Raw genomic sequence first — 15,950 nt, forward strand, 5'->3', positions numbered from 1 at the left:
CTCACCAGTCTGTCTGTCTCTCTAACCTAGCTGGGCAGTGCATCTCTGTCTGTCTGTCTCGCTAACCTATCTGGGCAATGTGTCTCTCTCTAGTCTGTCTGTCTCTCTAACCTAGCTGGGCAGTGTGTCTCTCTCTAGTCTCTGTCTCTCTAACCTAGCTGGGCAGTGTGTCTCCCTCCAGTCTGTCTGTCTCTCTAACCTAGCTGGGCAGTGCATTTCTCTCTAGTCTGTCTGTCTCTCTAACCTAGCTGGGCAGTGTGTCTCCCTCCAGTCTGTCTGTCTCTCTAACCTAGCTGGGCAGTGCATCTCTCTCTCTAGTCTGTCTGTCTCTCTAACCTAGCTGGGCAGTGCGTCTCTCTCTAGTCTGTCTGTCTGTCTCGCTAACCTAGCTGGGCAGTGCGTCTCTCTCTAGTCTGTCTGTCTCGCTAACCTAGCTGGACAGTGCGTCTCTCTCTAGTCTGCCTGTCTCTCTAACCTAGCTGGGCAGTGCGTCTCTTTCTAGTCTGTCTGTCTCACTAACCTAGCTGGGCATTTCATTTCTTGGTCTGTCTGTCTTCTTAGCTACTTCCACGCCTGTGTTCTGTGACTGGAAAATGTGAGCATGAAATACAACTGCTTACTACATTTGTGAACGCCATGGTGTTGTAGGCAATGATGTTTACAAACTACAGCTCAGAAAAGATAACTATGTTGTGCATAAACATGTGCTCATATGTGCATGCATGAAATGAAATCAGTCCAGTCCAGACAATATGTGAGCATGATAGCACGCTCCTCATAGGAGCACATCACTTTAAAACAAAACACTGATTATCTAGTCTGTCTGGCAGAGTTTAGTTACAACACTGGACTAATTCAAAATTTGAAAGCAATGAATTGACATTGACTGTTGATTAAATCTTGAATTTAAAATGTAGATTAACAAGGTGTATAATGACTGTCAAGTATTCAGCCAAGCCATAGTGCAAATAGTATGTTATATTTGAAAATATATAAAAGGAAATTGGACAGCCACTTTCAATTTGCCTGATGCAGTTGATAAAATTAATAGTATAATACTTCTACTTACTCTTAGACTGACAGATGGAGAATTGTAGTGGGAGCATTAGGGTGTCAGTGTGACTGTGTGGTATTTGCAAATGGTTAATATGGCTTATGGGACAGGAAGGAGGGCCCCTTTTGCAGAATTTTGCTTAGAGCCCCAAGGAGGTCAGGACTGGCTCTGACCAAAACTGTCACCATTAGATAAACAGTACTTAAAGCTTAAATGTTTGAGAGAGGAGAAAATCAAGCCACACTCTTACTTCAGATCTGAAATAATCCACAGATGTTTTTGTCGATCCTTCCACTATAAGATGACTCAACACTATGAGTCTGAAAGGATGTGTAGCTGTCAAGAAGCTGTTACTGAGAAAGGGAAGTTAACAAAAAAGAACAACACTTGCAAATTCAACAAAGAAGTTGCTGGTGTTCTCAGAACAATGGACCGACCACCCCAAAGTCCACTTCTGTGTAATTTCTGCTAAGTATGTGTTTTCTGCTAAAAACTTACTTAATGGCTGTTTTGATTGGAAACTAAATAAATGAACATGTACTCTGCATATTTTGTAGTGTTGTGATATGAATGCCAGCCTCAAATGGTCACTACACTCTGTGTAGTGCACTAGGTCACAACATAAGGACTTTCACCCCCAACCATTTGTACTATTTCCCCTATATGTCCAGAAGGCAGCCATATGAGATTCAGCCCAGACCTAAGACCAAAAGTCTGAGTGGACATCTGAACTGGACAAATTGTTCAGAAATCCTCTTTTGTTGTGAATAAACAGTTGGTGCTGGACAAAGCTTTGTGGACACAATCAAAACTGGCTGTGTGATCTTTTTTCTACTGGTGAGATAACACACAGGTCACAACATATATGAAAGATATATAACTTTACTTGGCAGGACAGATTGTCACGGTTCCATGGCTCTGTGACTGAAGTTCAAATTAAGTACTAATTTATTTTACATATTTAACTTATAAATGTAAGCAGCTATGGCTCAAATTTGGAAGTAGTTGCATGATCATCTTATGATTTCCAGTCTGTCTGGATTTAAAAAGTATGCTTTAAGAGTGTAAACATGTGAAAACACTTACAGTGATAAGTTAAAGTCTGTGCTGAAAGTACTTTTTAAGTCGATTTCTTTAGGATATATGTAAATATGTATGATGTTTATATGTTCATATATGGAGTTTCATTCCAAAACTCTGCACCTCCACTACAGTTTTGGATATAACGTATTTGTAAAAACAACAGCAGTCCTATGACGTAAAACATGTTTTAAAAAAAGTCAATTTCTCTTATTATAGTGGTATTAATCATAAAATAGCACTGACCTTCCTTGTGTAAACTGCATTTCTTAAAGAGTGTGTCAAGAAAAAGTGTTTGCTCTTGGACGCGTTTTTTTAATGTATTTATTTAATAATGCGGTTTGTAATGAAATCCTTCATTTGCACTATTACGTCAGAGTCCGAGTTGGCGTGCCTGCTGGGGGAAGTGACCAAATTTGGTGTTTGGGCGGAGCCTGAACTCACCTTGGCCCAACCGTGGAGGAGGGCGGAGCCTCCAGTCTTTTCACCGAGTCTCTCCTTATGAGCCTCTACCGGCGGTCTTTCATACAGTTGGCGGAGCTGGACGGTTTGTTGGCGTCTGCAGCACATTTAAAGTCGTGTGAAATCAACCTGTAACGACGCCGGTCGGTTCCTGCTGCTTGAAAATGAGGATTGAGTCCATAGTCTCGCTCCTTGTGTGCCTCTGCTTGTGGATACCTGCTGCTCAGTCGGTGAGTCTGATACACATTTTGGCCTCAGTCAGTCAGAATGGTCTGAATGATAGCGATCGATAGCCTAGTCTGGTGTGTTTCTGAGACGCTGGGGATAAAACTGATTTTTTTTCTCCACAAAGAAAGCTTGAAGCAGCTCGATTACTGTGTGCTTGAAATAACGATTGCTATTCTGTTTTTGTACCCAGAAATGTCAGGTTTTATCATGTTTCTTATTCTAAACACAACTGGAGTGCTTTAGCCAGCGTGTAGTTCCAATGTCTTAGTGATGGGTATTTTTTTTTAATCGTAGACTAAACATTCCCATTTTACCCAGCACAGATGATCCAAACTTGCTTAGTCTACCTAGTATGGTACAGCTTATCATCGGGCTGGATCAGTTAGCAGAAGGCCCTACTCCACAAAAATCTGTGACTTTCTTCAAACTCGTTTCAACTTGTATCACTTTTGTTTTATAATGCCTCTTATCCTAAAACGCATGCCATGTTGACCTCCCCCATAGATCTCACACAACCTTCTTGTTCCTCCAGCCACTTTGCTGTGTACATGTGTGTGCCTCCATAGCTTATATGCGTGGGCCTGCTGAATGCTACTGGGATCACAGATCTCCATGGGAATGCCTGAGATGCTGTTTCAGAGTGAAAGTTTTGATCTGACTGATTTCCAAGTTCCTTTCCACAACTAGTGAGGAGTCACGTCTCTCACCTTGCAAGCGTTCCCAAATGACTGCCAGGTCAGGAATGCTGAAGTGGAAAGTTTGTGCGGCTTGAGGCCATTTATTGATAGTTGTACTTTCGGCCAGGCCTTAATTATCCCAGACTCCAAGTCTGTTCCAGCTCTTAACTCCAAGATATAATGCGCAAACAAGCTTTTAGTTTGTGCTGACTGCATTCACATTTGTACAAATAGCTCTGCTACATACCATCCTATCATAGTTGCAGGGGAACGTAATTATGGTACACACATTTTTGTGGGAAGAGCCAGGCACTATGTATAGATTTGGAGACAAATTTGGTTGGGTTCTTACTTTAGTTACCATACAGCAATTCAAGAAGCCCATCATTGTGAAGTCTTTGGCCAAGTCATTCTTTTTTTTTTTTTGGCCTGCCCACCTCTGCTTTCTGTAATTTAGTCTGCAATGCAGAGGAGAAGGTATATGGTGTACTTGTCTGGGAAAAACAGGAACTAGCCTTCATCTCCTGTTTTACAGGCCATTTCCTGAAGTCTGAGTTCAGCTAGGCTATCGTGACGTACAGTAGCTGTGTGCTGTGCGTTTTAACACCAAGTATGGCACCAGGTGCTATCTGCCAGCAAACATGCAGAACTGTAAAGGCAAACTGAACACACCCAGTTAGTCGGGCCATTATTCCAGCCATTAGTTACCCATGTCTGTCGTGTCCACTTGTGTTTGGTTTTCAAGCCTCTCTAGTATTGACTTTGAAAGCCACTGCCTTTTAAAAATGTTTTTCTATTAGTGTTCTGATAACAAGAGGGAACATCTGAGAGATCAAATTGGTTTCTTTAACTACGGATTTTAACTAATGGCTCTTTTTCCAGTCATTCCATGGTGCCATGCATTGTCCAGTCCCAAATTGATCTCTTGGCCTGCATAATTGGTGCAAAAACACAACCTGGATGGGAAAGTGAGAACCATTGTGATGAATCTAAACCTACCTCTTCCTTGCTGCACTCAAATAAACCTATACTGATGAGATATCCCAGAAGTTTTGCAAAATGTCTTCATAATCAGATCATTTAGATGTAAGCAAGGGCATTGATAATGGTTTCTGATGAAAGATGCAGATCTAGAGAAATGTGAGTCAGAAGTGTGCACAACAGTGTTTTATAAGAACCAGACATCCAGAGAGTTCAGTGCCACTGGCAAGTTGTTACACACAAGGTTTATGAGTCTTATTTGATGCCTGGGATATTGTTTTATAACAGTTTTCAGATAAAGAATTTTTTTCCAGACTTACCAGTATTTAACCATTACTCACCACATTGCTTGTAAAACATCAGAAAATGATATAAACGTTCACCGATCATTTCAGATAGCAAATAAAATTGCTGTATTTGTGTGGAAAACATGTGATCTGGTTCTTATTACCACCGTTGGAAACAAAATTCACATCTGTAAGGTTCTCTACAGTGTATTATTTCACATCAACACATTCTACGTGACTTGGTTTGCATCTTTACAATTAAATTATGCAGTAATTTTGCTATTATGCTTCTCTCCTGAACTTGTTTCAAGATTCTATGTGTGTATTTATGTACTCAACACCATATTCACGCATTTTTTGTCAAAAGGTGATTGAATGGCTGGCAATGTGTTGTGGATTTGCTGTGGTTGCTGTCATAACAGAATAATTGCTTTGACTACAGTCTTGTTCACATGGCTGTGTCATCTTCCCTTACTCACTGAGCTAATGTCTGAGAGCTTTTTGTCTAAGCGTGTAGGTAGTTCTTAGTGCAGCTTTCTCTGTGGAGGAATTTTTTGTTTTTCTGTTTAAGAAGAACAAAATTTGACTACCATGACACTCCCTGCAATATTTGCTTAAGGGCAGTTCAGGAGATCCTTACAACCATCCCCACCCCCTGCCCTCCCCGTCCTCAACCCCCAAGATGTGGATCTGCGTAATCTCGTCTTGTTTCATTAACATAACAACTGAAGCAGTCTGACGGCACCGCTTCCTGATGAAATGTGAATGGATCAACAGAACTGTTTTCACACTTCCTTTGGAGAGGCCTATCTATCTACCCACTATTGAAGTCATCAATTAACAGTCTTTCTTTTCAGATACCTGATTGCTAATCCTGTTTATTGGGCTAATCCTCATCTACCAGTGAATGACTGCTTCTTGACTGCAAATGCAGGTTATCTGGGAAATGTGTGTTCAATGCAGATCATAAGTCATCTAGCAGAAGTCGTCATGGATAGAAAATGATTTATTAACACAAGGTTGTGAGATGGTTTCACAATAGTTTCATTATTTGTTCAGATGGAAAAAATGAGAACATTTTTTGAAGGGAAAAAAAAAACACCAAATCCTGTTTTTGTAGCTTATTTTTTAAATTCCTTGTGCCTTAACAAGAACTGAAAATAAAAGAAAATTCAGTGAATTACACAACACAGTATTGCCAGTCAAGTTGGTGTATGTGTTTATTACATATTGCTAAAAAATATTTTCATTTAGTGAGTATTAATGATAAATTGAGAAAGATGTCCATAAACCTGTGGCCACCCAGGGCCGGCATTTTAATCCCTTCCCATGAAGATCACTTGAAAACAGTCTTGGGCAGTTTACCTTTTATGGCATATGCTTATTTGAGGAAAATCCCAGCATCAGATGCAAGACCTCAATATGTCTCAGCCTGTTTGTCAAATGACAGAAAGCATAAATTATGATTGTTGATGCATGGCCTTTGAATGCGAGTCATCTTTACTTGCATGTCTGTTTGCGGAATCACACCCAGCATGTTGTAAGACGTTTTCTTGGCAGCACAGTTTGCTATTCACTGAGCCACTGGCCTAAGCTTACATGACATTTACAGGTGTGCATTACATCATGCTGCTTTCCACTTCTCTTCAGCCATTATCCTGGATCACTAGTGACACTTGACTACCTGAAAGAGTTGAGACTTGTCAGGTAGAGGTAGTTGTGGGATGGAATTGGCACACATTGGTATATACAGATGCTCCATCACCTCAATGTCTGTAAACTCCACTTGTGATTGTGCGTAACATGCTTGATGTGAAGTATTCGTCTTTTTTGAGGCATTTCGCAGGTATCATCAACCCATCAATGGGTTTTTAAGTCAGATTTGGCTTTTGAAAGGGTCACGACACTCAACGTTTAGTGCACTACTAAATGTCTGCTAAATATCTGTGCTTGCTTACTCACTGTTGGCATCTAAAAGTGCTCAACCAAAACTTTTTCTTTTGGCTCTGTTTTCTGTCTTTCATTCTGTCTTTCTTGTTCTGCCTATCTTTCTTTCCTTCCTTCCTTCCTTTCATTCCTTCTGTCCCTTCCTTCCATCCCTTGCATGCTTGTGTCTCCTTTGTCTTTTTTAAATTTCTGCCTGTGATTTTCTTTTTTCCTTTGCCGTTTTCATTTTTTTTTTTTTTTTTTTTTTTTTTTTTTTTTTTTTTTTTTTTTTTACATTCTCTTTTTCTTTTCTTTTTTTCTCATCAACCTGGGCAGGTGCTGAAAGCCTCCTGTCAGCGTATTCAATATAACGTCAATCCCCCTCGGATAAGACACATTCCAGAGGTGCCAGTGTTTAGGCCAGTCAATGCAGTCCTTGAACCTGAGTCTGCTGCTGTAGCAGTTTATGTGGGGATAATGAGGGGGGATGGGATGAAAGGGGACCTAGAAGCAAAGATATTAGACCCTGGAGATTTTTTTTTTTTTTCATAGGTTTTACATTGAGTGCCAATGCAAATAAGCCTATTTAGTGGCTTACTGTGAAACCTCTAAATAGCATAACATTGTTTAGAGTAGCTGAAAGGCCAAACCCTGTTCAAATTACATTGTCGAAGGCTACATGGGCATGTCCTGGTGTAGTGTGAGACACACCTTGATCTTTCTTAGCCTGAAATAAGGCCTCTTGTCTTTCAAATGATGTGTTTTTAATAATCAGATGGAGAAGAGGCAGATTTGGATGTGCTAAGTGAGTGAAGGGACTAGACTTTGTGAGAAAAAGTGTTCCAACATAAACCGATAGGGACTCTCTCTGAGGCCTTGCCTGCAAAAGACCTGTGTTTATAGAGGCCCTGTCATGGCCATAGAGTGAGGATTAAAGTGATGCTGACCGTACCAAGCAGAGAAAGATAACGTCTTCCTGTCTGACTTGTTGGCTGAAGGCTTCCAGACGCAGCCAGAGTCACACTGGGATTGTGTCCGAAAGAGGACTGGTTTGGACTCTTTGATTGGCAGCGAAGAGCGTTTTAATTTTGAATTGGGCCCAAAGGAATATTTCTTCGGAGATTTGAATGTGTAAGTATTTCCGCAGCAAGCAAAGTGGGTGTGTGTGCTGTTAGTACGTTTTCCTTTGTAGAGCGAGTCATTGACCTCGCCTGTGTATGGGAGGAAGTTGGAGGGCAAAAATACTTCCATATCTTTTGGAATGCCAACATGTATGCCGTTATGCTTCAAACAACTCTTCAGCACAGCTGTTTCACTGTGCAGTGTGTTTGCATATTCCACTGTGTTTCAGTATTTTGGGTTAATTCATGAAAACCCCTTCGTTTCGTCCCCTTGGCAGAACATTTAGTGTCTTCTAACTTTAGTGATCTCAGGAAATCAGTAGATTTTGTGAAATGTCAACCTCCTTTCTCATCCCTTAAAAAAGCCCCTTGCTTAACCCAGGGAAGAGAGGGGCTGTGTGAGTGTGGAGGTGGGATATCACACATACGTGAGTGTTCAGTGGCCTTCGCTTGCACTAGGCTATTTATACGCTGCCTTATGCTCTCAACAGTTCTTCTACAGCATAAACCTCTGTAAACAAGTGAATTACCACAGTCTACTGTAGTTTAACCGAGTGGTGTCAGATATCCATGCTTTTGAGGTGCCACTGTGTTGCTATGAAGACCCTGGTTTACTATTCAGAATAGAAGGTCTGGGAGTAAATATTGTGTAGGTAAATGGCTTGCACTGAAAGGAGTGGGTCTCACCGTTAATGAAAATCTAGTGATGAATTGAGCCGTTTAGTAATCAAGTGGCAATTCTAATGGGCCTCTTTTCTGTCATTGTAATGGAAAAGGTTGTCTGCATGCCCAAACATGCCTGTCTGGTTCTCAGCTATGCAGCATACTATATATGTGCCTATACCACACTGGCTTTCTGTAAATACAGTATTGGGACAACATGCCGTGCCAAATGGCCTCAACTGAAAAAAGTATGTTAAGGATAGTTACAACTAAACCTCCTTCTAATCATAGGACAGCAGCACAATGTGATTTTGGAGCGAGAGGCCCAGGGATTGAAAAAAAATTCAACCACAACTCCTCACGATATGACGAATCAATCCAATGATTTCTCAGAATTCAGTTGTTGAGATACTCTGAATGTCTTTGCTGGTGTTTTGATTACAGATGCACCATTGAGTACTTGTATGCAGACTAACAGGTCTTCAGATTCTTCATATATGATGTCAATGATTATAAAATAATGGATAAATAGATAAAATAATAAAAATCTGGAATTAGAAGTAAGGCAAAGTAGAATTCAAAGAAAACATGTTGCATATTCCTGTCCACTGTAAATACATTTCTAAGAATACATTGTAGGCCAAACCTAACCTCAAAACTCTTGTAAATGACTCTGGCATCAGGCAGCATAATCAATCATTTCATATCATATCAAATCAGGTAGCTTTTAGATGCTTTAAACTCTTCAGACAGATTGTTTCTATCACCACTAATAATTCTGACTTTCCATCTTAATTTCTGCCTATTCAAATAATTTAGAAAAATGGCATTCTCCTTTAATTGTGCCATAAGAGTACTGCTGATCTTTACAGCTGATGGCTCTGGACTGCACCTGTTAGCTGACAAAAGTAGGTTTCAATGAGACTTAAAGTTGAATGGTGGTGGGTAGCCTCAGAATGGAGTGGAGCTTTAGGATTTCTTTTTATATTTTTCTTTTTTTACCCTATTGGAGGAGCCAAGCCATCTAAAGCTCTAATCACTTTTTTCCAGCTGTAATATGATCCTGCACTGCTGTGCTCCATTGTGATTGGCTATTGAGCTGAAGCGTTGTGAAAAGTGATAGCTTGCCCTGTTGAGGCCAGTGGCTGCTGCCATGAGGCCTGCTAAAGCTCAGTCCTGCTGTTACTGCTAAACAACTAATACAGTTAAGATTCAACTCAAGCAGCTCTTTAAACATCCTTCATGTTTAGATGCTTGATTTTTTTTTTTCAATACTTGATAACAGTGAGTATAGTTTTCTTGCACAAATAATCAGCCTGTTACAAATACTTTCATGATAACATCATTTTGAACTGATGCTCCCACTCTTCACTGGAATTTTTAAACTTCCTTATTGGCTTCCTGCAGTGTTTTGTGTGACTGCCTCTCACCTTCAGTTAAAGCTGCTGAGCAGCTTCCTTGTTTTGAATATGAGGTGACAGTTAAGTTTTTACTAATGAATCATCTTTATCTTGCTCAGCAAAACGGTTTCCTTCAGGTTATGTAATTTAATGGATATTCATAAGAGATTTAACAGAATTTTTCTGAATAACTCAAAAGTAGCATGTTCTTTAGTGTCTTGTATTTTATATATTAATATAAAATGTTGAAGTCACCTCACTACTAACAACTGCTGATAGAACACTTTACATAGACTGGCTCCGTAGAGTCCCTTCACAAGCCCATATTCATAAATAGGGCTGGGGGTCACAGGGCAATGAGTCATAAAGTCAAAGGGCCAGGGGACTGTGTGGACTGCATGGACAGAGGACTTGGGGCATTCACTCCATTTTAATCAAGCTTTTGATCTCTATTGTTCAAGAGTTTACCAGAAATTGCGTTTTTTTTTGTTTGTTTGTTTGTTTTTTTTGTTGTTTTTTGTTTTTTTTGGCTATGAAAACAGAAAGGTAATATTGTGGGTAATATTTTGTGTAGACACAATGTTTTTTCCTTTCAGCTTTAACAAATAAATTGATACCGAAAAGCTGTGAAATCCTACAATTTTTTTTCCTTTGGAAAAATATTCATTTTATGCATAAATTTATCTTTATATGACCTATTTCCCTAACATACCCCTTACAACAAACACCAGCAGGAGAATTAGAGCTGGACTGAGAAGGAGGTGGGAAAGCTGAAGTCTTTGTAAATGTGGAAAAAAAAGTGCTCAAACGATCTGTTGTGTGACAGTTCCCACAGGAAAGTAATACGACGTTAAAAAAAATAAATAAATGAAATAATAATAATAATATACGAGTAGGTAATGGGGCAGTCAGGGAAAGCTACGGAAGTTATGACAAACAGGAAATTATGTTTCTGAGATGAGATTTCACTGAGATGAAAATATGTCCAGTGTCTCTACTTTTTTCCCCAGTAAATATCATCATTACAGAAAACACTTCTTATAAGAAGTTATGCTCATGGAAACAAATTCGCATTTAAGCATTTTCATTTCTTCACTTGCAGTTTCCACCGAAACCAAATGGGAACATTAGCTATTCGTGGTACAAGGTCACATGAAAAAGCTTATTCTGTATCATACTATGGGTTCCTAAAACTGATCGATAGCTTCTGAATTCATGGTAAACACAAACAAATCTAATCCTCCACTGGACAACTAGCTCAGTCTTAATTGACCTACAGAACTAGAACACACACATACAATATGTTACCAGCACAGTTGACAAATAGTGTGTTCTTCTCTTTTAGCAGTACTCTTCCTCTGCTACTCCACCTGAGGATGAGGATGCATCAGGAGATGACTTGGAGATCTCTGGGTCAGGCTCAGGAGATGAAGGTACAAAAATCTGTCTCTACTCTTACACCATGTTAATAAATTATGACTAGAGAAGTAGCTAGCCTGCACTATTTCTGCAGTGTGATATGTGGACACAGTGAAATGGCTGGATTTGTTTGAAAACAATAATGTTAAGATGGAGTTTAGTCAAGACTGTTTCATACATAAACCTTCTCTGAAATGACAAGGCTCATCTTAACCAGTGATCGTAGACACTGCAAAAGCACAATTATATAAAATAATGGCACAATGTTTGATTGTTGGGGTCCTTATGTTTTACTTAATGTCATGATCTTTCCAATTTCAGGTTCTGTAGTTCCCATTGACTTGATGACTACTGAGGTGTCAACACTAGCAATCACCAATACGACAAAAACAGCCTGGGTCACAGATGCTCCGGTTAAAGTTCCAGAACCGACAGCCAGCCAGCTGTCCTCAACGGTCATCCCCCTAGCTGATGTAGAAACAGCAGGCCCCACCACCAAGGCTCCTCTGCTGCACACCACCAAAATACCAGAGACCTCACCGTCTCCATCCTCTGTCGAGTCACTTACCCATATGAAAGATGTATCTGGTGCTGAAACCCCAATAGTCCATCATGTAAACCTAGAAGATAATACCACCCTTCCAGATGAGAAGCTGCCTGTGGTGCCTGTAACTACAGAACATTCTATCACTACTCCCCCTGTTGACGTTGAAGAAGAAACTACAGTGCTTGTTGCGCTGGATAAGGAGGAAGATCGAGCGACAGATCCAGTCGTAGTCGTTGACCAATCAACTGATGCTCCAGACATGGAGAGCACAATATTGCCTCTTACCACAACGTCAGCTAAAGAGGTAGCAGATCCTGAAGCTTCAGGTGAAACTGTGGAGTCCACAACAGTTCAGGCCACCATTGATGGCGGCTTGATTGAGGAAAACGTGATTCCAGGTGTGAACCGTGAGGCTTACACACAAATGCCGGTAAGAGGACACAGTACTGAACTTAAAATATCTGAAGGTTGCAACTCATATGTGTTCTATGAAATTATTAGTCTTTTAAACACAGGTATGATGTGGTAAGGATGTTGAGACATCCTTAATCATTAAAAAAAAAATCTTGCTAACTTTTTTTCTATTGTATTGTCACTATATGCAAGTGACCCATGGCACATATAATTACTTTTTACTTGCATTTTATTTTGTAAAGTTATAGGATTCCCATAAAAGCAAGCGTCACTACTTTATTAATGTTTAGACATCTGTTCTTACACTGGCTTTTCTTTGTACAGGGCAGTGATGACTTTCATTTTGAAAATGAGATCAGACCTAATTCACGAGCAAATCGCCCTGAGTCTGAGGTTTCTCTGGGTGCCTCATCTGAAGATGGGAGTTTACTGGAGAGAACAGAGGTCCTGGCAGGTATGTATTGCTTAAGACCTGTCTCATTCCAGGGCAATTACAGTTTGGTTTTTGCCCCCAGCAAAACATGTCCTGTGTGTCTTTTAGCACTCATAATGCATGAGTCAGTTCGTTTACTCTTTAGACGTTTATTGCCATTTTGTAGTAGTCTTAAAGGGGGGATCTTTTTTTCAGAATTTCTGTATACTTAAATCAAAGTCATTCAGAATGCTTTGATGTAAAATTGTAGAGTAATTTGCAGTGTCAGAATTGTTCACAACTGTAGTGATAGGAACCAGACATCAGGGTTTTATTCATCTAAAACATTACATGCAGGGCACTGTAAGGTTAACCATTACCAAAAGTAGACATGTCACAATTTTATCATTATCCACATTACATATAAAATATATACTTGTTCAATGATAATGTACATAGCAAATAAAACGGCTACACGTGCACTGAGAACATTTATGACTCCTGGTTCCAATCACTGCTATTGTGAAAGTCAGTAAAGTTTTTTTACAATTAACCCTTTCACATCAAGTCACTCTCAATAACTTGCTAATGCTGAGGTGTTAATCAGTGCAATTCCCTTTTTAGATAATCTTCTCTCCGATTTTTTTCATAATTGCTTTTTTTTAATGTTTCAAAAACTGCTGTTCATTTTCTTGATTTGTGTATAAAATCCTTAACCTCAAGCAGGAATAATTTGAATGAACTTCTGATTTCCCATCATCTTCACAGGTGTCATCGCAGGTGGCTTGGTTGGCCTGGCTTTTGCCATCATGCTCGTGGCTCTGATGGTCTACCGCATGAAGAAGAAAGATGAGGGCAGCTATTCGCTGGATGAGCACAAACACCCTAATGGAGGCTACCAGAGGCCAATGGCACAGGAGGAGTTCCTGGCATAAAGACTGTTAAACACACGGTCTCATCTCTTGTTCTATGCTTGACTGCCACTTAAAACTTCCTCACTCACCAGATTCCATTTGCTTGGTGACACTTTGTTTTAAATCCATGCTGGATGTGCAACGTAGATCGGATTTGTTTTGAAGTGTTGACGGATCTTCAGGAAAGGTTCACTTTTGTTTTGTATGGGTTTCTTTTTTGTTTTGGATCCTCACACTGTGGACTGAGAGTATCCTCAAGAGCCCCCACCCCCTTATGAGTGAAGTACTATGGGAAACTGTTTTTTCTTAGGGTTGGGCCTGCCCTCTGCCAATTGGGGGAAACCCCAGCAAATGTGAAATGGCTTTTCATTTCCGATGTGCCTTATTTCCTATTACAGGGAACTGAAGTACACACTGTGTGCAGTAGCAAGAGCAACGGCCATGCAGCCCTCACCTACTCAACCAGTTTGTTGCCTTGGTAACTGATAGTTGCCATAGGGACAGAGAAAATGGCATGCACTTTTTTCACATGCAAACATCACAATTCTGAATTACAATCATGAGTCACATTCTTTGCTTGGATCATAATCAGTTTTTATTCTTTGCCCTGGGCTCGCTTGCTGAACTTTTTTTTTTTTTTTCCCCTCATGTGGTGTTTCTCTGTTGTAGATCAGAAATTGCATGTGTGAATGAAGAGTTGCCTGGTTTACAAGGGGCGTAATCCCACTCACACCTTCCTTTGTTGACTTGTATTTAGTTTAAAAATGGCCTGTCTGTATGACGATGCAAATTGGTGTTCAAAAATGTTGTTAATCTGGCATGATGCACATATTACATTAAAATGTTCTATTTCTAAGGATGTTGATTATCAGTTTTGATACTTGCTATCCCTGGAATCATATCAGAATACACTGTAGACAATGTTTTCCCATAAATGAGATGTACAGTCACAGATGTTTATCCAGCTCTTTTTATGTACAGTATTGGATGCCACCGGACCAAATCTATGGTTTAAAAGCCTTACTGAGATAGCAGATGGCTACTGTATATTAATAGGTCAATTGAGGCCTATTCATGTAAGTGTGTACATGGGTGTGTGTGTGTGTGTTTTTATTTTATTTTATTTTTTTCTGGTTGGTTTGTCTGTTTTTTAGTTATTACTGGTATCAAAGGACAGCTTGGCTAGAATGAGCCTTTCCAATAAGTGTTTCTTTGTTGTGGTGTGTTTTTTTTTTTTTTTTTTCTCTCTCCCCAAAAAATGTCCTGTGTTCATTAGGAAAGGCCATGTGTCACCCAGAGATTGATCCCCATATACCAAGCTGAGCGCATTAAAAATGATTTCCATACAGAGGTCATTAAATTATGAAATTTGTGGATTTTTTTTTTTTTTTTTTTTTTTTTTTAAGCTGTTTTTGTGCTCTTGTAAATGCTAATCTCTTACTTCCCTACATTTCTTTCATTTCTTGTTGATACCTTTACAAATGGAGAGATGTTTTGACTCTTTAGGTGCCTTAAATCGGGCCTCAGGTTAGCTCGACCATGTGTTGGAGGAGAAAGTGGCACGTGTAAGTAAGCACACATCAGATTTAACTTGGACAATGTGTCTTTGCGGAATGGCCACGCTTTGGAGCTGCCTTTTTGTTTAGCTGCTGTGCAAAAGAAAATCAGACCTACTCACATCGTTGTTTGTACAAATCTCTCTATTTATTATGCGCTATTGTTTTTCTATGTTCAATAAAAGGTATCCCTTTTTTTCACCCTTGTGGAACTTTTCTAGTCTTTTGCAGTTGAACAAGTGAACCGGGTCATCTTTGGTGAAAGGCGAAAACTCTTATGAGAGGAGGCTTGTAACTTTCTTTCTGGAAGTCTTTGTATTAACATTTGTATTATGTTGCACTACTTTTTGCTGTACTGATATTTAGTTACAGAGCCATTCATTTCAACATAGATAAGCCATGTTAAGGTCTGTTTTTTTACATGCTGACCTGCTTCATGTTTGGCTGAATGCTCTTTGGTTATTATTCCAATAAGAAACCATAACGTAAAGAGAAGTACCTTTTGTTAGCTTATCCCTTTATTCATATCAGGCACATTGATCACCGTTGATAACTTCAAACACCTGTGGCAAGAAAGGTGAAACAGAACAAGAAGTAACACTTCCTTCATTCGCTGGGTGCATATAAGGTGGTGGTGCCTTAGCGGTGATGTTTGCTAACTGAAAAGTGTTCATAGCAACGAGATAACAGCAGTTGTTTATCAGAATGGTGGCATTAATGTAATAAACTGAATATTACCACTTGGCAGGTTTTACTTTCACTGAAGCAAATCCAAAAGCCAACCTGGAAGAAGCTGACTCATAACGCTA

General features: G+C 39.7%; 1 protein-coding gene across 2 annotated transcripts; it reads left to right on the forward strand.

Moving 5' to 3' along the window:
* Positions 1–2,642: 2,642 nt before the first annotated feature.
* LOC108423490 (syndecan-1) lies at positions 2,643–15,342 on the forward strand. Of its 2 annotated transcripts, none has more exons than XM_017690813.2 (5): positions 2,643–2,826; positions 11,225–11,312; positions 11,620–12,275; positions 12,584–12,713; positions 13,440–15,342. In XM_017690813.2, the coding sequence occupies exons 1-5, from the start codon at positions 2,761–2,763 to the stop codon at positions 13,604–13,606; spliced, it is 1,107 nt and encodes a 368-aa protein (XP_017546302.1). In that variant the 5' UTR covers positions 2,643–2,760; the 3' UTR covers positions 13,607–15,342. The 2 variants fall into 2 exon arrangements, with proteins under 2 accessions (XP_017546302.1, XP_017546303.1); XM_017690814.2 differs by having other exon boundaries at positions 11,228–11,312.
* Positions 15,343–15,950: the final 608 nt, after the last annotated feature.

Source organism: Pygocentrus nattereri, chromosome 10, assembly GCF_015220715.1.
Source record: "Pygocentrus nattereri isolate fPygNat1 chromosome 10, fPygNat1.pri, whole genome shotgun sequence".
Lineage (NCBI taxonomy): Eukaryota > Metazoa > Chordata > Actinopteri > Characiformes > Serrasalmidae > Pygocentrus > Pygocentrus nattereri.